Source organism: Conger conger, chromosome 1, assembly GCF_963514075.1.
Source record: "Conger conger chromosome 1, fConCon1.1, whole genome shotgun sequence".
In the NCBI taxonomy this organism is placed as follows: domain Eukaryota; kingdom Metazoa; phylum Chordata; class Actinopteri; order Anguilliformes; family Congridae; genus Conger; species Conger conger.
This window is the reverse complement of record NC_083760.1, coordinates 83,206,839-83,229,658: the sequence shown is the minus strand read 5'-3', so window position 1 is coordinate 83,229,658 and position 22,820 is coordinate 83,206,839. Positions and strand designations below refer to the sequence as shown.

Sequence of the window (22,820 nt, the reverse complement as noted above, 5' to 3'; positions counted from 1 at the left end):
ACATGAACCCACTAGATCGCTAAGGTCATCTGAGGGCGGCCTTTTAATTATTCAAAGAGTTAGGACTAAACATGACGAGGCAGCATTTGCCCACTATGCAACTAAAAATGGGAATAAACTACCAGATGATCTTAAATTATAAGTAGGCTTAAGTAGGCTCAAGACCTTTCTGTTCTGTTTGGCTTTGTAAAGCGCTGCACGGCACTTTTATCTGCACTTTTTTTCTAGTTTTTAGTCCTTAAATGGTGCTTTTCTTAGTGTTCCACTATCATGGAATTTGATATTTTTCAGGCAGTGTCGTTGTTTTAAGTACTTTTTTTAAATTGCACTTTTACTGTTCTTTCTTTTATACATATGTATTGCCAATTCAATCTTTTTATTATTATTACGTGAAGCACTGTGAATCGCATTCAGTGGTATGAATGAGCTATATAAATAAACTTGACTTGACTTTAAGCTGTAGAACTTAAAGCTCTTTGCAGAGCTGAGCCCTGGGGCCCTCTGATAGAAAGCTTCTACTAATTCCCACTAACAGAACAAAAACTTTTGGTGAGGCAGCTTTTAGCCACGATGGATTAAAATATAGTAACCATCCAATGGATTCAAGGGAGCAGAATCTGATTAAAGTTTCAAAAAGAAACTTAAAACATACATTAACATTGCTTTTACCTAATGTATTAATAAATGTAACTCGACTTCCTGAACGTCACTTGAGCCGATCAATCGAGGAAGGGAAATGCTATACATACAGTGCATCTTTGTCGTTTTCCCTCAATACTCCCGCAAACAAACTGTTGAAAATAAACTATCAGTACGGGGTTAATTAGTTTTTATTTTTTACATCCATATTGGGTGAACCGTGTAGGTATTACAGCCCTGGTGTAGCCATATTCTTCATTCTTTACATATCTTCAATTGCAGCGAGCATATTTCCACACTTTGGGCAACTACGCTGATGATTTCATAACTTGCCTTAATTTCCATGTTCCTCGCCAACCGCACAAGTGCTGGTTACCATCTGCTGGCCAACTACTTAATTACATGGTGAGTATGAATGTGCAGTACAACTGGAATCAATGAGGTGCAGTCTTGTAGCTCAGGTGCCCTAAGGGTGAAGACTACATGGTGTTTTCTGTGTGTGTATATACCCTCAGTGAGCACTTTAATACACTTATTTTTTTAGACTTATTGATCATCTCCTGCTGTAGCCTATCCACTTAGAGGTTTGACATGTTGTGTTCTCATAGGTACTCTTCTGCATACTACTGTTGTAATGTGTTTCTGCCCACTGAACTGCTGCGCACTGGAGGTTTTTGGTTTTTCGTACCATTCTGAAAAGACTGAAAATCCCAGGAGATCAGCAGTTTCTGAGATACTCAAACCAATTATCATTGCACATTTATCATTGCACATTGTCACTCAGGGCACTGGTCAGCTTGCTGGCTTCCTCTGGTATTGTGGCCATAGCTAGGTTGGTCTGCTTGGGTCCCTAGGCTGTAAACAGATATACCCAAGAGTAGCTATTCCTGCGACCTCTGGGATGACTATAGATATCTAGTCAGTTCGTGAGACGTGCACATAACGTTCGATGTGACATGCGGCGGTACCAGCAGAGGATTGTTCAGATGAGTAAATCTCAGTCCAGGATTCCTATAGCGATCAGGTCAAAATTATCAATAATAAATCTACCTAATGTGGATAACTAATCTAAATTATTATTCTAAAAGTGTCTGACAGACCTCAGCAGCAGCCAGGCAAGAGGGCTTAAAATGAGAGTTCAATAGAACTGAATGAGTAATTTGCAATATGCAACTGTGGATATAATTATAGTGATTTCTACATGTACCTTTGATTGTGGGAGTGCAAACATATGAATCAACATTTGAACTAAAACTAAAATTCTTATTATTTATTTATTTTTTCATTACCAAACACAAGGCGAATGATTGCCATATACTTCATTCGCAAGCACTGGTGTTTTAATAATGTTTTCTAACTTCTTTGTTTCCAAAATCTCAGCTGTGTGAGATGAGGAGCTCCTAAAGTTTTATTATACTCTGTCACTCGTCATCCCATGGAAATTTAAAACTGGTTCCTTCCATCTCTTTTTTTATAATGGCAGAGAACCTGGCTTCCTGTTCAGCATTGAAATGGTTTCTCCAGTCTCCTGTGGTTCCTGCAAGACCAACAAAAGAGAAACACTAACACTGGTATATGGGGAAAGACAAGTGGCATGTTATTTTATTCAGTTTGTAATTATGACTGTGTTTGTGTCAGTAATATGGCTCTGTGTGAGCGGATGGTCTGTGCCCGCCTCCCTTTAATAAAACTAATACTAATACTAAGCTCTCCCTCAGTTCCCATGTCTGTCTTCCATACATCCGATGCCTTTCACAATTTGCGTAAAAACCCTGTCTCTCATACCATCTACAGCTGAACAAGCCTTATACATCATGACTATACCTGGTCCCTCTATTGGCCCTCTGTCCATTATTGTTTGTCTGTACCTTTCCGCAAGAACGGAGACTTGCTGCTGTCCAGGACGTCCTGTGGCACCAGGGAGTAGTTGGACATGATGTTGGTCTTCATGTTGTTAAACTGGCAGTGATTGGCCACCTTCTCCAGGACGTCAGGACTCAGCTCTTGGCCCAGGAACTGAGCCATCCTAAGCACGGCTGCCCTCAGGTCCTGGAGGAAAAGTGCTGTGGTCAGTCCTGATCGAGCAGTCATAGTTCCTAAGTTGATTAATAATATATACAGTACTGTGCAAAAGTATTCGGCACCTGTATAACATTCTGTACAGACAAGATTCTTCCAAAAATAATTCAATGAAAGGTCCTCAATAAATAAATTAGTAATTTGGCAGAATAGTTAAAAACTGTTTTTTGTGACTGCATCAGTTTCAATCAGCAGGGAAGTTGTTCCAAGCATGTTGGAGATCTTGCCGCAGTTCTTCTGCAGACTTTGGTTGGCTCCTTGCTTCTGATCTCAGACAGCCTTGATCAAGTTTTTATGTAAAATGTAGTAAATTGCTGGCAGTAATATGTTACTTTTTTTAATTAAATACAAAAATGTCTCTGTAAAATTAAATCTTTTGGAAAATGAATATTAAAAAAAAAAATTCTAGTTTACATATAGTAATATTAATAATCACATACTAAATATTTTTCTGTTACAATGTTTTTCTAAAAATATTGATTTCACTGGTGGACAGTAGACTGTTGCTTCTCTCTGCACTCACTAACCTGCTGCTGATCTGAGCTGTAGAATGATAGCAGGTGCAGGGAAGACTGCAGACCCACTGAGCAGTGTTGGTGACTTTCCCAAGGAAGCTGATGTCTGCTCAAAAGTTGGTAAGTTTGTCCCAAGGCTCCTTTTTGAAATAAAATCACTAAAGGGGGCCTGAAAACTCTCTGAATCCAGCAACAATGGGTGCGTCACAATGCTCTGAAAAATGTCTCCTCCTTTCCTCCACTCATCTTCTTCCCCTATCTCAAAGTTTGGGACACACCCAAATTCTCCAATATGGCAACAATGCACTAAAAAGACAGCTGATGTTGCCAAGAGGGTGTAGCTCACCTGCACCATTTCTTCATAGGTCATATAGAGGATTCTGCCTTCAATATCTGTGTTTCTCCAGTTTTTCACATGATCTGTCCACTTGCCAAACATTACTGCACAAACACAAACAGAGGAACCTTACTATGTTAACCAGAAGAATAGCAAGCATCACCACAAATCTATGCATCCACCTGCCAACACCTATTCTCTGCCCACCACGGGTCCCTTCCCTCACCCTGTCCGGAGAGAAATTTGTCCAGGAACTGGTCAAAGGTTCCAGGATCATCAAGGAAGCTGGCCATCCCGTGGAAATAAAAGGATGAAACGGCAATGTCTTTGGGGTTCCGGGTGACGTAGATCACCTAGAGAGTGTAACAGAAAAATCAGATGATGAGTGAGCTACAATCATTAAACCACATGTAGCAACAATCCCCCCCCCGCCGGGATTTTGGGGCCCATAAAAATGTCTCACATTCCCCCCCCCCCCCAACCGTAGGTCACACCTTTGTTGCACAATTATTGAGTTTTGAGGGCTTCTATGACACAGGGCCCTTCATTTTCCTGCGAGGCTATCACACTTCAAATCAACATCCAGGCATGCTGAGGCGGATTAGATCAACCAAACTTCCTATCACCCAACAGAATGACACAAACTAAATAGTAATAGCAAAGAGGTCCTACCTTGGCCTTGGAGGTATAGAAAGAGGGGGGCATGAGGTGGTAGGGCCAGTGGGAAACCATAGCCCGAGGAGGGGGGCGGTCGCCCAGAACCAGGGCAGCGCGGGTCTCCTCCAGCCAGGGAACTCGATCCCAGTTTGGGATGGTCTGTACTGGTGTCAGGTCCCCGCCATTTAGAATCAGGGGCAGAATCTCTTGCATCCATGTTGTGCCTGAGCAGAGAGACAGTTGTGATTATGGCTCATTGCCATGGCGCTCTCATTACATCAGCAAGCATTTTGTAACATCATGTTTACTTTTTCAAAACTCTTCACACAGTTAGCACAACAGCAGTCTCTGTGTACTAAACTGTGGATCCTTTTTTCATTGATTTAACACAAAATGCATTCAATAATTCAAAATACATTAATTATTTTCTCACTCAAAGACAACCACCAGCAAAATGTACAACACTTTTTGTACATCTTAAAATACTGTTTTCAAAACATAGCAAAATTGAATTAGCAATTTCATACATTTCCGCTGGCAAGGAATTGGCATGGACCTCCTCGGACCATTAGAGTGCAGCACAAAAGGATATTACTCTGTATTAGTCCTAGTAGACTATGTGACCTGGTATCTGGAGGTGGTCCCCCTCCACAATATATCTGCCAAGACTATTATTTTCCTCATGGAGCTGGACGATATATGACCACGGTCCACACGGCCCCCCTGAATGCAATGAATGCTGCATGCCAGGACATATCTGTGGAAGATCGTCTGGGATCAGGCATTCAAAGAGGTTTTTTCCCAGGTGGATGGCAAGAGAGGAGATAAGATGTGACAAAAATGAGAACTTGGCCAAAATGTGGTTTACTAGCATTTATCAATGTGTACATATTCTACACGTATATACAGTATGTGTGTGCTTTTTCCTACTATGGTATTAGAATTGCTAATTGTTATGTTTCATTTTGTGTATTTTGCGTTTCCATTTTGTGTTGGCATTTTTGAATTAGAGTACTACTGGATATGCAAACATGGTAAAAATAAAGCATATTGAGGAATATTGCTGCATTATTCATTCATTCCTTTAAAGTATAATTTATTACATTGTATAGAAAGTACCATTCTTATTTTTTATTGGAATTTTGGGTGTAAGAAAATGATGCACCTTGTAATGTCACTTCTTTTTAGTGTTTTTGGGTCATTCTGTTATGAGTTACAAAGTGATCTTGTTGGTAGAATTGAGACTGCTTTTGTACGAAGTGCATTCATGTTGCGAGAATATTATTTTGTGGAAAAATGGCCAAACGTCGGAAATCCGGCACCGTGCCTGAGAACTCTAAGCCCAAGGCTACAGTGTAATCACGTGGATACATGCTTTTCATTCCTGACACATGTACCAGCAGACAACTGAGGAGTTTACATTTTCAGAACAAATCACAAATTAAAAGATTTCTCAGTCAGGATCAACCATCAATGGTATTCTCCAGCTCAATTTGCAAATGTTTGCACACACGATTTCAAAACTGATACACTCAAGTTCAAAACCTATCGGCTAAAATTCAAGCGGATAGCTATTTTTTAAGATACAAATACCATATCGAAATCCATTCAAAACCATAAAAAAGTTTTCATAATAGTTAAAGTGCTGATAGAAGTTGCTGCAGATTGTGCTTCTGCTTGTGAATTGGTTATTGAATAGAGCAATCACACCTGATTCAGTTACAGACCTACCCAGCTATTGAGGGAATTCAAATTTCATCTTTGGAATGATTTTCTTCAAGATGGACCCAGGACAAAATACAAAAGTGGGTAAAAGAGGAAGACAAATGGCTGGATGATGGAGGGGGAGAGGGATATGAGTATGAATGTTTGGTGCCATTGTCATGTGATCCAAGATGGCCGCCAGCTCAGTCTGTTTGTTTGTTGCTTGTTAGTGTGCTTTGAATTGATCTATTTTTGTATGTTGGAGTATGTCTTTTTTTTTTACTAAATAGTCTGCCAAGGAAGGTTTGACTTTACACCCTTCCAGTAAGTGCATAACTGGCTTTTAAAATCTACCAACAAGTGAGATTCTCTGCTGCTGAATTCTAAATCTACTCCAGGCGTTAGCCTGCTAACTTTAGCCTGGCCTACACCTGCTATAGCCTGGACCTCAGTTACCTTCAATCTGGGCCTATATCTGCCACAGCCTGGACCTCAATTAACCTCAGCCTGGCCTACACCTGCTACACCCTGGACCTCAGGTGATATCAGCCTGGGCCTACACCTGCTACAGTGTGGACCTTGGATAATGTCAGCCTGGGCCTACACTTGCAGTGTGGACCTTTTATAATATCAGCCTGCTACAGCCTAGATCTCTATTAGCTTCAGCCTGGGCCTGCACCTGCTACAGCCTGGAACTCAGGGTAGCCAACTTCGACTCACCACTTGGATTTAACATTTTTATCTGGATTCAACTTTATGATGGCTGAACACACACCTGTCTCAGTGTTTGTCCTCTCTGTTTGTTAAGTGAAAAAGTGATTTTAATGTGCAGGCTGTGCGTTTTTCTTTGCATATAGAATCTCTTAAATTGTTACTTATTTTTTTTAACCTCTGATGTTTTAAAAATTTTTATTTTTATAAAACATTTTACTTCGAAACCCTATGATGTGGTTACCTCCCCTGCTATTCTACCTGGTTGGCTACCTGGCGCTGGGGATCCCCGGGACCGGTATCTCTCCCAATGCTGAAAATGCGCAAGATACATCTGCGCTTGGTCTATGGCTTACCCCAGGCACCATGGCTTTCCCGGAATCAGCATGGCCATGGGCATTTGTGGATCACGCATTGTTACTGCAGAGGCTTGGCTGCATAGGCCTTGGTGAAACGGCTCTGAGCTGGTTTAAAAACTACCTATCTGAAAGAACTCAGTGTGTTTCAGTAAATGACTACACCTCAGCTGCTCTTACTATAAACACAGGTGTTCCTCAAGGTTCTATTTTGGCCCCTGTCTTATTCTCCATCTTTATAAATGATCTAGGTAAAGATTGAAGTCCTGCCCGCTTTCATTTATACGCCGATGACACAGTCATCTACACGGTGGCACCCACTTTAAATCAAGCCATAGAGCTCCTGCAGGATGCCTTTCATACTTTGCAGCACTCTCTGCTACGGTTAAGACTGGTCCTAAATGCAAAGAAGACCAAGTACATGACCTTCACTCGTTCTCGAGCCACTACAGCTGTCCCTACAATCCTGACACTGGAAGGGACATGCCTTGAAAAAGTAGCCTCCTACAAATATTTGGGCATATGGCTTGATGAAAAGATGGCATTTGATGTGCACATTGGGAACCTGCTGAAAAAGCTTAGGCCCAAATTGGGCTTTTTCTTTCGTTTAAGAAAATGTTTTCCCTTTGAAGCCAGAACGAGAATTGTTCAGAGCTCTTTTCTGTCTGTGTTCGACTATGGTGACGTGATCTATATGCATGCTCCATCCTCCCTGCTTAAAAAGCTGGATTCTGCTTATCACGCTGCTATATGTTTTGTAACAGATGCAGGCTCACGTACTCACCACTGCACTCTGTATCAATCTTTAGGATGGTCCTCTCTGTATCAAAGGAGACAGTCGCACATGCTGATTTTTATTTTGAAGTCTCTGCTAGGCAAACTACCTTTATACATTTCCAGACTTCTGTCCTTTTATACCTGTACTTTTAACACCAGGCGAGCAGCTAATAAGATGCTTTTGGATGTTCCCTTGGTGCAGTCAGAGTTTGGCAAGACTGCATTCTCTTACTACGCCCCTTCCTTGTGGAATAAGCTGCAACAACAAATTAGTCTAGAGGCACTCCCTACTATTAGTGCCTTTAAGGTTATGCTACAGAGAGCCCTACAGGAAACATGTAATTACTTTACCTGATGCTGACTCGATTATGCTTTTTTAAAATGCACTTGTAGCCTACTGCGTCTTTGTTTGACTTATGTTTTTTTTTTTTTTTTGTCATGTATATTGTATATGGGCGGCACGGATGGTGCAGTGGGTAGCACTGCCGCCTCACAGCAAGGAGGTCCTGGGTTCGAATCCCCGTCGGCTGGGGCCTCTCTGTGCGGAGTTTGCATGTTCTCCCCGTGTCTGCGTGGGTTTCCTCCGGGTACTCCGGTTTCCTCCCACAGTCCAAAGACATGCATGTTAGGCTGATTGGAGAGTCTAAATTGCCCGTAGGTATGAGTGTGTGAGTGAATGGTGTGTGTGCCCTGCGATGGACTGGCGACCTGTCCAGGGTGTATTCCTGCCTTTCGCCCAATGTATGCTGGGATAGGCTCCAGCCCCCCTGCGACCCTGTTCAGGATAAGCGGGTTCAGATAATGGATGGATGGATGGATATTGTATATGCCTTATTGTTTCTCATGTTGTAACTTTATGTGTGCCGTCTTGGCCAGGACTCCCTGGAAGAAGAGATCTTGTATCTCAATGGTGACATTTCCTGGTTAAATAAAGGACAAATAAAATAAAAAATTCAACATAGAGGGCGGATGCTGGATGTCATATACAACGGTTATACAACGGATCCATTGTCTCAATTGGTCAGTTTGCGTTCCAGCCGTCCAAATATCAAGGAAAATATGGAAAGTAAAATGAGTGAGTTTAAAGTGTCCTTTGATATGGAAAGGAGCAGGAACGAAAACATTTTAGGCAACATTAGCTAACGTTAATGCAGTCGGGATGCATTATTGGAATTGCGTTGCTTAGCTAAGGTTAGTGCAATGGGGATACATAATTCCTACTAACGTTAGTATCGTTGCTTCGATAGTGGAATGGGGATACATTATTGCTAGCAAACGTTCACAATACCGTTGCTTAGCAACCAATAAACTACTGTTCAGCGGAATAATATATTTACATAGTTCCATTAAAAGTACATTAATTTAAAGTTTGTCTAGTCTTTCTTTAGTGGAATTTTGAAAGATAAATGTGGTAACGTGGATCTTGGCAGAGCTAGGGGGTGTAACGGCTTCGCGTCGTGCCTAACCACCCAGCTAGCTGTGCCAATATCCACGATATACCACGGGTTCTCCTTCCATAACGCTTAAGCAAACCAGCTGATGGTTGCCTGGGATGTATAAGGCATGCTCAGACGTTATTTCCCCAGTGTATAGCCAGAGAGGACATATGGTGTGATGTTGACAAGAACATGTGGCCAAATAAATTAGACCAAGGAGACAAGAACCAGCATTACTGTACCTGTGACTTCCAACATTTTTTTTTCACTGTAAGGTATATTCATGTTTGCCCATAATACCTATACTGCAGCATTTAAATGACTTGTCACACATGTTTTTACTGTGGTACATTCCATACAGTAATCCAGGGGCGTCATCAGGGTTAGAATACATTTGGGGCTGAGCCAATGTTATTTGGGGCTGAGCTGGGAAGGGGCACTCCATGTATTTGATCTTTACAGGCAAAATGTTGTAATGTTTATCAGTATGTATGTATAAATATAATAAACAAAGAGCCTGATGACAGTAGATTGGATTGAAACAACCTTATAAATTGTGTTGTTTGAATTTAAGGAATGTTTCTAAATTAATGAATGACAGCTTTGTTTTTGCCAGATGAAGATTTTAAGGAGGAAAAATACTTTGGGAAGTCCGCATAATGCAATGGGTGCATACACAGCCACATGGTGGGTGAACAAAAAACTATATAAGATATATTTACTACAATGTTTTTCTTAACAGAATGTTTTAAGCTGACGCCTACAGTCAGCGCAATAAAGCGTATATTTAACCTAACAGATTTAGGATAAGTCGCTGCGAAGAAATCCTCATCTTGAACTTCAAACGCCATACTGGAGTTGATACTTTTCCAGGATGTGTGGCCAAGAAAACAAGGCGAGACGCAGATCAGTGACTCATAGCTGGGTAGGTCAGTATTGCCAACGATTTCCACAAACGTTTTAATCAAGAATAAAGATAGTTAGCCTCGTGAACTGATGATTGCAGCTTTAATAGATAGCCATTATGATCGTAATGAGTCCTTACCTAACTATTTCGTTTACGGTGCGTCTTTCCTCCCGATGCAATCCTTGTAGGCTACTGAATTCTTGCAAAACCGCCAAAACGAATCATAATTTCACTGGTTGACGTTGCCTCGTCCGGAAGGGATTAGTGACTGAAGAGCTTTCCGTTACTGTTGTTGGCAACTGTTACTAAAACAGTTTGCTGACCAAGCCCGATCTCGGGTTCACAAAATGCAATGCATGTATTGTACCCAAATATGATGTCCCAGTGTGTGATCGTTCGTGGTCGGAAGAAATGAAAGCCTGGGCCAATACGTCAGATGTCACTCATCAAGTATGCGATTAAGCGGCGAGGTTTCATGCGTTAGAAAATAGACGTATTCAAATAACAGGTAGTCAAGAAAAGTATTCTGTTAAATAAAGTAATATATTAAGTAGTAGGCCACTTCCCCCCAAAAAAAAATGCTGTCTGGGATTACCTGGAGAGCCAGAAGCAATATTCCAGAAGTCTGACTGCAGAAGAATTTCAGCAAGTTCTCCAATACGTTTGGTACAACCCAACTGCTTATTTTCTTATAAAGCTACAGGACAGTGTAGGCTACCTAAGCGAATTGATGCCGTTTTAAAATTGATTTTTTTTTTTTTACATGTGCTTAAAACCTTTGCACAGTAACTTACGTCTACAGTCAGCGCAATAAAGCGTGTAGTTAACCTACCAGACTTAGGATAAGTGACTGCAAAGATATCCTCATCTTGAACTTCAAACGCCATACTGAACTGGATACTCTCTTCAGAATGTGCCAATTTTGGTAACAGTAATCCATGATGACATAAGTAATTTGTGCTATGGTCAGTAGTCGCCATAGTAAGCTTTTCTCCGGAATGCCCACAGCGCAATTTTTCCCGGATGTGTGGCCGTCCTGAGTCTGCTTACAGCTGAGACGTGCTTTTTGTTTTAGAGGTGTAGCCGACAGAGAGAACCGTGTTGCAGGAACATGGAAGGAGAGGCAATTTGATGATTGTGCGTGCCGATTAGGCTGGCCTATGGTAGAAGAGCTTTTTCTGTTTCGATTGCCAACAATAGCCATGGGGGAGAAGTAAATCTTCGCGCTGCATGTGAGGATTTAGTGGGGAAGAAAACAGGAAATTCCATTTTCAAAATCTGTACACTTTCCAAAATCTTGAGTCTCCCTCTGTCGAGGACCCGGCCCTAGGCCCCCCTGATGAGAGATTGACGGGGGATGGGTTAGGAAGGAATGCATTGTTAACCCCTCGCACACGCCATCGAGGTGGTAGTAAGAAGAAAAATATGTGGTTCAGAGATAATGAGCAGCCATACTTGTCAGTAGAGGAGTCTGAAGTCGGGGGACTTAGATTTAGGGTTTTAAGGAGCAAGGTTAAAGTTCTGACTGAGAATACCCCAACCCTACAGGGGAGGGGCACAATGCCTGGCTAAAGAGAGAAAAAAAAAAGGAAAACGGAAGGGATGTCAATACCGAAAGAATATTAAGAGGCTTCAAGGGCCTTCCTGATTATAGCACAAATAATTTATCGGATAGATTCAAAGAACAGTGGAGGAGTTAAATGATGATTTACACTCAGCTATTGGCTGGATGTCCTTTGTAGATCCCTTAAGGTGCCACTGAGAGGGGCACCTGAAGAGTGTGTTGAGATGGTGGAGGGCACTAACTTCTGGCTTGTATGAAGTCAAAGTTTGGAGAGAGTCCAAGGAGAGATTATGACAGGGAGACAAATACCAGTGATGAATAGGTTCCTTAAAAAAATAACAAAAAAGCTAGTGTTTTTCCACTCGTATATTAAGATGGTGGAAATTCCCAACCGGAGGGGCACATCAGATAAAGTATTGGGGAAATTTCTTTTGAGGTATGAGAAAATGACAGTGGGAAAAACAGAAATAATGAATATGGTCATTAAAAAACAAGTTTCATAAGAGATAAATGTCTTCCCGCTTGAAATATTGGGGACATTTCTTATCAAAAAGGTACACTTTTGTATGCAAAAAAGATATATAAGGAATAAGCTTTTAGACCTTAGGATGGGATCTTAGAATTTTGCTTCAGAAGATATCTATGTGCTGTTGAAGAGAGAGCAACGCAGGACAGCTGTAGTCAAGCTGGAGTGGCGCGCTCCCTCTGTGCGCCACTCCAGGATCTGGATATGGAGAGAGGAGTGACGTACGCGGTGCGGACTCAGCCCAAGAGTTGTGGCAGCGGGACTGATGTCAAAGAGGTGTTCACGCGCATCCCTCATCATACAGAAAAGCTGGTGAAAGAGTTAAAGGGCTTTTACGACATGCTTGGAGCCGTGAACTGCACCTGGAGGCCAACAGACGGGACGCGGGGTTCCTCCACGCTACAGAACACCTTCCTGCCTGACCCACACAAGAACCTGAAGCCTCCCCCCCTAACCTCAGTGTCAGTGAGGAGAGGCACATGCTGCGGCTGCACTGCAAAACCCCCGACGTGTTCGAAGACATACCAGTGCACATCCCTTACAACAGGCAGGAGAAGTAGGAAGTGCAAAGTCACGTCTTTCGAAAGTCTGGGTCCTGATCCTGCCCCAGATTCCCAAACCAATGCAGCTGTTCAAAGAGCTCATCAACAGCAAGGAGGAGGGATCAAATCCCGCAGAAAACGAGATGGCTATATTTAGGGCATGAGTGGTAATTATAATCTATATTACTTGTAAAAGTAGGAAAAGTAGTACATAGAAGTAATACATTTTAAGTTTCCTTTCATTTTTATGTCTTTTATTTTTTAGTAAGATACTATATACGATATAAATAAGTAGTAGACTTTAGGGGTGTTCGTACCCATTGTATTAATGGAAGTTCAGTAGCTTTTATCTCCGTGAAGGGGGAGCCATAAGATAAGGTAAAGGCCAAAGAGGAGGATGGGTATTTGAGGGGTGTACCTTGACTTTTAAACATCATGGTGGAAAGGTAAATTAGAAAGAGCTAAAGGGGTATATGTAACTTGCATGTGATCAGCAAACTGAAAAAGATGATATGTACACTGTAATCTGTATAACTCTATTCTTTTGATTGATTATAATAAAGTATATCTTACTATAATCATAGGTGATAAAGATTCTTTAGAGGAATACATTGAATACAGGACATCGAATACCAGATTTGCATCACACCCTTCACTTCGAGACTGGGCTGGAAGTTCCGTAGAACTTACCAGGGCTCCAGGACGTTCGGAGTACTTGAGTTCGTCCCCGAGACACCTCATGGTGAGGTACTGCTCGTGGGAACGTGAAGTCTGAGCTCGGCAAGAGGTCCGTGGCTCACGACACCTCCCTCTCTCTTTCACTTTGAGAAGCTTTCAAGGTAATCCAGGATGCCGGTCATGTATGGGGTACCAAATGCAACATCAAATACTACTGTTTTACCATGCATGTTTTCCCACATTTAACCAAATTATCTTTTGTAAATTCGAGATTTCAGTTTTTGATTTTTAATATTTACATGTAATGAAATGTTTTTGCACATTAGCATTGTTGTATAAAATCAGCATTATATCATCTTAAGAACATTTTGGAATGGTTTTTAGTGTCCCCCACCTGCTGCCTGGATTCGCTACTCACTAAATTCTTTAAAACAGTATTTAGCTCCCTTGCACCTGATTTACTGCAAATAGTAAATAGTTCCCTTCAATCAGGCATTTTTCCAAAAGCCCTAAAAACTGCTGTGGTCATACCGCTACTAAAAAAGAGCAGCCTAGATTCCTCTGAAAAGAAGCTACAGGCCCATTTCTAACCTGCCACTTATAGGTTAAATAATTGAGAAAACGGTCTATAAACAACTTAATGAATTCTTGACGTCATGTAGCATTTTTGATCATTTTCAATCTGGATTTTGGCCTAATCACAGCACAGAGACGGCTCTTATTAAGTTATTAAACTACATTTACCTAAACACTGATGCAAATCTCCGTCCTAGTGCTACTGGACCTTGGTGCAGAATTTGACACCATTGACCATGGAATACTTCTGGACAGACTTGAAAACTGGGTAGGCTTATCTCACAAAGTTTTAAAATGGTTCAGGTCCTACCTACAGGATAGGGACTATTTTGTCTCACTCTATAATTTTACATCTGATCGTACAAACATGACATGTGGAGTTCCTCAAGGGTGCATTTTGGGGCCAGTTTTATTTACCATAAATCCTCAAATTGTGGCCGGGGTCTTTTATTTACTTAGGCTGCACAAAGCACAGGCCTTTATTTGGGGCAGGCTTGTATTTGAGGCAGGCCTTTATTTCTTATTAGGCTTCTGTTGCAGAATTTTATTCTTAGAAATAAAGTAAAAGGCTACACTTAAAGTGGGCCACACTTCCTGTAACCGTTCAGAAATCAATTAGTGTAGGCTAATCAGGAACACCGTTTGGTAAGTCATAGTGTCAGTCTTAACAGACTTAGTTTATTGCAAATATTCTCAAACACAATAAATCACATGCAAGTCCAGAATCCATAAAATAACAACTTGCCAGACACACCTTCATGAACAATAACAAATTAGCCTAGATAACAGCAAGTTAAGGATCTTTTTTTCCTAAAGTGCGTTTTATTGTGAGACATGCGTTTCGTTTGGAGCAGCATACCGGTAGGCTATCAAAAGATTTTCGCTTTGGTTTGGAATTTAATTTACTTTTGGACTGTTTGATTCTATTGCTAAATGTTGGGACTGATGGGTACTGAAATCTGGGGGGTATTTGATGGTTCACTGTTAAGTTGTATGTAGTTGAAAGAGTGTCGGGATTTCCACCCGTCTGTATATTGTGAGCCAAGGCAGCCGCTTTCATTCATTCATTGAACGTGCCCTGTGCTGTAAATACATGGAAACCTTATTGCGTAGCCAAGTAGCCTAAATTGAGTTAATTTTTCATTTTGCCTGATTTACTTTTTATTAAATTCGTAGGCTGGAATGCCTCGCGGCAACAATTGTGTTTAAATGTATACTGCTTCAGCCTTTGGCAAGCTACTCAGAAGGGGGCGGCAAGCGACTGGTAGCTTGAGAGCAACATGTTGGAGACCCATGGTGTAGGACAACGACTTTTCATAGGCAACAGTATTAAACCAACCAACAATATGAAATATTAAAAAGGTTAAATCGAAACAATGTCTTCTGATAGCCATACTGGTAGGCAATATTATCCCGGCTTGTATTTGGGGGCTGGCCTTTATTTGTCCGAATCGACCACGCCCCCAGCTATTATCCGAGGCCCGGCTTCAAATAGAATCCCGGACACAATCTGAGGATTTACTGTAACTTATACATGCTCCCACTTGGCAAAATTCTGCAGAATAACAACATTGCCTGTCATACTTTTGCCGATGACACACAAATTGATGTAGCCCTTTCCCAAGATGACTTTGCACCAGTAGACTCCCTACTGGACTGCACTGAACAAATCAATAACTGCCTGTGTCAGAATTTCTTACAATTAAATAAAGACAAAACTGAAACTATTGCTTTTGGAGCCAAGGTAAAAATTTATGTTTACCTACAATCTCATTCCTTAAAATGTAAAGAACGTGTCAGAAGTCTCGGTGTCATTCTTAACTCAGATTTAAACTTCAACTTCCACATCAAGTTAATAACTAAAGCAGCTTATTATCATCTCAAAAATATAGTCAGATTTAAGGGTTACATGTCCAAGCACGATCTTGAGAAACTTATCCATGTCTTTATATCTTGAAGACTAGTCTACTGCAACAGCCTTTTTTGCTGCTGCTTGAGTCTTGATTAATACCAGAAAGGCGGATCACATTACTCCCATTCTTAAACCACTACACTGGCTGCCTGTATCCTACAGAATAGACTTTGAAATCCTGCTCCTTGTCTACAAATCACTCAATGGCTTGGGACCAAAATACATCTCGGATATGTTGGCACCACATGAACCCACTAGATCGCTAAGGTCATCTGAGGGCGGCCTTTCAATTGTTCAAAGAGTTAGGACTAAACATGGCGAGGCAGCATTTGCCCACTATGCAACTAAAAATGGGAATAAACTACCAGATGATCTTAAATTGGCTCCATCCATAGCAGTTTTTAAGAGTAGGCTCAAGACCTTTCTGTTCTGTTTGGCTTTTTAAAGTGCTGCACCGCACTTTTATCTGCACTTATCTTTTTTTTCTACAGTTTTTAGTTCTTAAATGGTAGTTTTCTTAGTGTTCCGCGAGCATGGAATTTGATATTTTTCAGGCAGTGTTGTTGTTTTAAGTACTTTTCTTAAATTGCACTTTTAATTTTATCTGATTCTTATCTTTTTAAGTCTTTCAGTTTTGAAATTGTACTTTTCTTAAATTGCACTTTTACGGTTCTTTCGTTTATACATATTATATAACATATATTGTCAATTCGATCTTTTTATGATTATTACGTAAGGCACTGTGAATTGCATTCAGTTGTATGAATGAGCTATATAAATAAACTTGACTTGACTTTAAGCTGTAGAACTTAAAGCTCTTTGCAGAGCTGGGCCCTGGGGCCCTCTGATAGAAAGCTTCTACTAATTCCCACTAACAGAACAAAAACCTTTGGTGAGGCAGCTTTTAGCCACGATGGATTAAAATATAGTAACCATCCAATGGATTCAAGGGAGCAGAATCTGATTAAAGTTTCAAAAAGAAACTTAAAACATACATTAACATTGCTTTTACCTAATGTATTTTTACATCCATATTGGGTGAACCGTGTAGGTATTAAAGCCCTGGTGTAGCCATATTCTTCATTATTTAGATATCTTCAATTGCAGCGAGCATATTTCCACACTTTGGGCAACTACGCTGACGATTTCATAACTTGCTTTAATTTCCATGTTCCTCGCCAACCGCACAAGTGCTGGTTATCATAGTTCCTTTGGTATTCGGCGACATCTGCTGGCCAAATCCTTAATTACAGGGTGAGTATGAACGTGCACTACAACAGGAATCAATGAGGTGCAGTCGAGTACCTCAGATGCAAATTAATAAAATAAACTCAGAATCGGAGTATGCGTTTTTCTTTTTTTTCTTTCATGAATAATGATTCCTTATGATTATTTCTATGGGGTCTGGTCTATGTTATAAAAAGTGCATGTTTACAATGGTGTGTGAGTGTGCGTATATATACACTATGTGCTATATATATATATATATATATATAGCACTTTAATACACTTATTTTTTTTAGACTTATTGATCATCTGCTGCTGGAGCCTATCCACAAGTTTGAAATGTTGTGTTCTCATAGGTACTCTTCTGCATACGACTGTTGTAATGTGTGATTATTTGCAATACTGTCACCTTTGACCAGTCAGGCCATTCTCCTCTGACCTCTCTCATAAACAATGCGTTTCTGCACACAGAACTGCAGCTCACAGGAGGTTTTTGGTTTTTCGTACCATTCTGAAAAGACGTGAAAATCCCAAGAGATCAGCAGTTTCTGAGATACTCAAACCGCCCTGTCTGGCACCAATTATCATTGCACATTTCTTCTCCATTCTGACATTTGGTCTGAAAGAAAGCTGAACCTCTTGACCATGTCTGCATGCTTCTATTCTAGTTGTTGCCAAATTATTGGATGAATAAATATTTGCATTAACAAGCTAGTGTACAGGCCACCTAATAAAGTGCTCAGTGACAGTATATAAAAAGACAAAAAACCCACACAGAGACACAAACAATATCAAACAAAACAATCAGCATAAGACATTTTACTATGGTAAATTTATACAATAAAAAAGGATCTGAAAACATGAATGACCATGCTTTGGCAGAACGACCATAATTTGGTCAATGTTTCAAGTGTCAGAAAATTTTAAGTTTAAGTTTAAGTTTTTTTTTTTACAGTATATCGCAATGGCCTTTGCTCCGTCGTTCAGTTGCTGTGCACGAGTGTGATGAAGAGGAAGAGGGAACAGAGGGAAATGGCGCCCGTCAGGACTGCTTTCACCAGGAGGGCCGTCCAGCTGCCCAGCATAAACACATGCACAAACAGCCTGGACCACAGACGCACAGACAGAGACAGAAGAGCACAATTAAAACCATCGCCATTATCAGTACGCCTCGGCACAGTAAAAACAGTACCACGTCATGTGCTCAGTGCCACGATGCCAGAATGACGCAGAACTTTTGGAAAATCTTTTTGGATTTCTGTTTGCGGGCTAACCTCTACTCAAATAAAACATTCACTCAGACATCATAATGATCTATGATGACATCATACACATGGACGGGTAACGTGCCGGCAGAGCAGTACTCACTCCATTAGGAAGGCCTTGTAGACACACAGCCCCAGGAGCACTGCCACGGGCAGGCGGAAGCTCTTCGGCAGGTCGTAGCGGGTGAACATCCACACCACAGCGGCCATGGCGATGTAGTGCACCTTCGGGGGGGACAAGCGCGACTTTTCAGGCGCTGCGAATACCGCCAAATCCTGACACATTCACATGCTATAACCGGAAATAAATGGTTCACACACAACAAGGCTACAGAAAGTCACATATCTATTCAATACAGCAGCAGTCTGAAACTGCCACGGAGGGCCGTGCGTATGCGTCTAATTCCAGCCTCAGATCTTGATTGAGTATACAAAGTGTTTTTTGTTGTTGCTTTTAGGCATAATGCATATGAAGTGCAATGTATAATTTGTGTTGTATTGTCTTTGTGTTGTCTAAATACCTTGCTTATATTAAGTGCTCGGCAGTTAAACATCCACATGGCTGAATAAGTAATTGGAATCAACTAAGGCAGCATTAATTGGCTGGAATGAAAACCTGCTTTCACAGGGCTCTCTGTGGCAATTCGTTTTAGACCACTGATTCATCGCAGTCAAAAGTGACTTTTTGTAGCCTATTTGTTGTGTGCTAAACATTTCTTTGGGATTCTAGCAAAAACCCGTAATTGACAGTATTTATTCTGCTCACACTGGCAGTGAGCATTAAAAAACGGCTTCTACATTCTTCCTGGTATGAAATGTGAGCGCTACAGGGAAAGGTAGGATGCTTCTTGACAGGCAATAGATGGAAGATGGGTCAAGTAACTTTTCATCTAGGACAATACAGAGGAAAAAAAAAAAAACTATTGTCACTATGTGGTTTACAATGCATTTCTGACTTCATTCACAGAGGCGGTGTGTGAGCCAGCAATCCCTGCGGTTACAACAGCAGTTCCCTCCCTAGCCATTACATCACACTGCCTGCCACACTTCCTGCCCCTTCTCCAGGAAGACATGTCGGTCGGTCAGCTAACCAGGCTGATGTTGGAGTCGAAGCTCATCTGGATGTACTTCCAGTCAAACTCGATTCCCCGCGCCCCGACCCACAGCGGGATACACCTGTCAATCAGAGCAGAGAACATGGCTGCCATTGGGTGATTCCCAAAATTATGTTCACAGTGCCTTCCTAAAATCTGTGATGAAAGGGTTCCGTTGGTTCCCGCCTTACATGGCTCTTTGGCAGAGATTGTCCTTAAAAGATTGTGTCCGATTTCATTTCAAGGCCCCTAAGGGTCCACCTTCCCCGTCCCCTCCCCCAAATCTCACGCACACTCTCTCACTCTCACTCTCACACACACACTCTCCTCACTCCTCTGTTCAGTGGCTATTTTAGCACATCAGTACATGGACGACTGATGCTACGGACCTTAAGAGATACATTTTATAAAACATACGCAATACATCACAATAACCATAATGGTGCCATTGACCTATAACAAGGTTAATAAGGTCTATTTTATCTGAAAGGCATGCATTATTTTTTAATTCCGCCGATACCAGCGAGACAAGGCGTTGGCACCTTGACATGACCAGCTCCGCAGTGGCCCAGCCCATGGCTGCCACCATGATCTTGTATTCCCCCTTCCCAGCGTTCCGGGACATGACCAGGTGAAGGCCCAGCAGGTCCGCCAGGTCGACTGTGGCCTTCATGAACTCCTGTGGAAATCACAGACTCATCGTTTCACAATGTTGCAGCATTTCAAACAATGTCGCTCCAGTTAAATATCCAGTAATTAAAACGTATGTGCACTTACACAAGGTAGGCTACGCATTTATTTTATATGTAAAGTATAGGTACAATAATGTATTTTTATTGGTAATGCAGTGAGCTGCTCACCCCGATGAAGTCATACACACCAGCACCGCCTTCCCAGGTGGGGAAAAAAGTGGCGAGGAACAGCATCTGAAATGGGGAGCAAAGAGAACACAGAGAATAGAGCAAACACTGCTGCATTCTCAGTTTACATTTAACAAGGCAGAAAAGGGCAATAGGAGATAAAGTAAAACGACAATTATCCTGATTTAGCCTGTGCTAAAGAAGTACCAGCTACCTGCTTAGCAATGCATTTAACCAGGGTTATATGTCAAGTGGTTACAACAGATAGGCATGAATGTAATCTAAAGAACGAGAAAGAATGGCACAGTATACCTCCTAACCTTGAATATGAATGGTTTACTTGATCCTATCATTTATTTAGACAGACATATCCTTCTCGAAGGCCTTTAAAGTACACAAACACACACACACAAGAAAATGCAGGTGGGGTACTGTACCTTACAGAGCTGTACAAAAAGATATGTAGCCCCAGCTTGTACACATCTCCAAAAAGCATTGTACTCTGATCTACCAAGAAAACGATACAGAGAAAATGACACCACATCACACATGGTGAAGAACAACTTCATAGACATCAATTACTACAACATAGGTTCTGACTAAACAAATGCGGCCATGTAATCCCTGTGTCCGGTCAATGTTACTTGTCTTTTTAAAGCAATGTGGACGAGATATAAAATCTAAAAATAACGTTACACACTGTGAATAGTTCTTAAACCTTTTCCCACTTGTTGGGATCTTGCTAGCTTTTTACACACAAGGTAATCTAGACAGCTGCCTAAAATGTAGCTATAACCCAACAGCTGGCATAACCAATAGATCCTGTAAGAGGATTTAGAATTGACCCATTCAGACCGACACATGTCTGACAACTAACAAACTTAATTAACTATAATTGACTTGCTATACCTTCCTGTTACACAAAGTCAGTCTTTATTTAAAATAAGAAAACATGTTGGTTTAATATAGCTGGTTAGAAAGACAGGTTGCCAATGAACGACTGCTCAGCGAGCTGTTCTGTTCACGTTGACTCTGTACTCACAATCCACTGCACTTGTAGGTGATGAAGTAAGGGAAATATGCCAAAGCGAAGCAGTTTCCGAAATGAAAAAGCGTCATTTTCTTCAGTTACCCAGGAACAAATACACCCACGATCCTGATGAATAAGAATAATAAACCAAACGTGTTAAGTTAGCTAGCTAGCTATCTGTCATAAAACCACGGCTAACCAAAAAAACAGACCATGCCATTAACTAGCTAGCGACTATATCTATCTATCGTGTATTAATACTCAATGTGACAAAATCATCCCATGTAAAGACACAACTTAATAACAAGCTAGCTATATAGTTGTTAATTAATGTTAATTAAGTCACGCAACGTTGGATTGTAACAGTGGCTAGCTAGCTGCTAGCTTCACAGAGGGGCATGGAAATGTAAAGCACAGCTAGCTAGCTAGCCAAGTTAGCCACCACTCGTGGTGTTACAAAGTGTCAAAAGATATTTTCTTTTTACTCATATATTCACATGTATCATCGTGTTTTCATTGCAGTTTTCAAATATCACCGTATTATCGTAAAACACAATACAATTTACCAACGAATTGGGAAACTTACCTTCTAAATCCCCGTTTAATTTGTTCCTGGGAGAAGGACCTGCTGAGTCCCACGTTCTATTCCGTCCGATCAACGGAGGTAATACAACGAAAGTTCCGACATTAGTGGGTAAAACTCAAGGTCGCAGTCAGATAGCCTGCGTTCCTAACGTGTGTGATTTGTAATTAATTTAAGGTACTTGTCCTTTATTGGAATTGTTGTGTAGAATTGATAGTCATCAATGACTCAACATACTCTATCTTTGTTAGTGTTGGTGTATCAGATTTTGGATAGTATATATTTTGAGAAAGATTACACAAAATCACATGGCAGCTAACTGGTAAAAAGGCCTCTGACAATAATTAGCCTACTTGAAAAGCACCAATTAGGCACCAATGCATCCTATTGTTTTTCTAAGATTCTTTTTTTTGTTGTGTGGGCAACATTAGCTCAGGAGGTAAGAGCAGTCGTCTGGCATTTGGAGGGCTGTGGTAAGAGCTGTGGACTGGCATTTGGAGGGTTGCTGGTTTGATCCCCTGCATTGGGTGTATCCCTGAGCAAGACACCTAACCCCCAGCTGGTGGGTGCCTTGCATGGCAGCCTATTGCCGCTGATGTGTGTGTGAATGGGTGAATGAATGAATGCAGTTATTGTAAAGCACTTTGGATAAAAGCGCTGTATAAATGCAGTCCATTTACCATTTTCTTCTTCATCCTAAAATTTCACCTCTTTCCCACGCTCAAAAACCACACAATTCGGCAGGTATGTTAGGTATTGTTACGTTCCACGTATGTATGTCTGTCTGTTTCCCCCTTAATGCCACACAATCAACTGACATTCTAGGTGGCACTGATTTACAGCAA

General features: G+C 41.2%; 2 protein-coding genes across 3 annotated transcripts; both read right to left on the bottom strand.

Moving 5' to 3' along the window:
• Window positions 1-1,888: 1,888 nt before the first annotated feature.
• On the bottom strand, window positions 1,889-11,373 carry LOC133139475 (sulfotransferase 2B1-like). Of its 2 annotated transcripts, none has more exons than XM_061259053.1 (6): window positions 10,951-11,373; window positions 4,243-4,451; window positions 3,797-3,923; window positions 3,580-3,674; window positions 2,508-2,688; window positions 1,889-2,176 (listed from the first exon to the last, which is right to left on the bottom strand). In XM_061259053.1, the coding sequence occupies exons 1-6, from the start codon at window positions 11,096-11,098 to the stop codon at window positions 2,061-2,063; spliced, it is 876 nt and encodes a 291-aa protein (XP_061115037.1). In that variant the 5' UTR covers window positions 11,099-11,373; the 3' UTR covers window positions 1,889-2,060. The 2 variants fall into 2 exon arrangements, with proteins under 2 accessions (XP_061115037.1, XP_061115046.1); XM_061259062.1 differs by lacking the exon at window positions 10,951-11,373 and adding an exon at window positions 10,257-10,373.
• A 6,574-nt stretch (window positions 11,374-17,947) lies between these two features.
• On the bottom strand, window positions 17,948-22,115 carry tmem147 (transmembrane protein 147). The gene is made up of 8 exons (XM_061256658.1): window positions 21,979-22,115; window positions 21,405-21,518; window positions 20,800-20,869; window positions 20,363-20,428; window positions 20,045-20,181; window positions 19,500-19,584; window positions 18,512-18,633; window positions 17,948-18,247 (listed from the first exon to the last, which is right to left on the bottom strand). The coding sequence occupies exons 2-8, from the start codon at window positions 21,479-21,481 to the stop codon at window positions 18,127-18,129; spliced, it is 678 nt and encodes a 225-aa protein (XP_061112642.1). The 5' UTR covers window positions 21,482-21,518; window positions 21,979-22,115; the 3' UTR covers window positions 17,948-18,126.
• Between the last annotated feature and the right edge of the window lie 705 nt (window positions 22,116-22,820).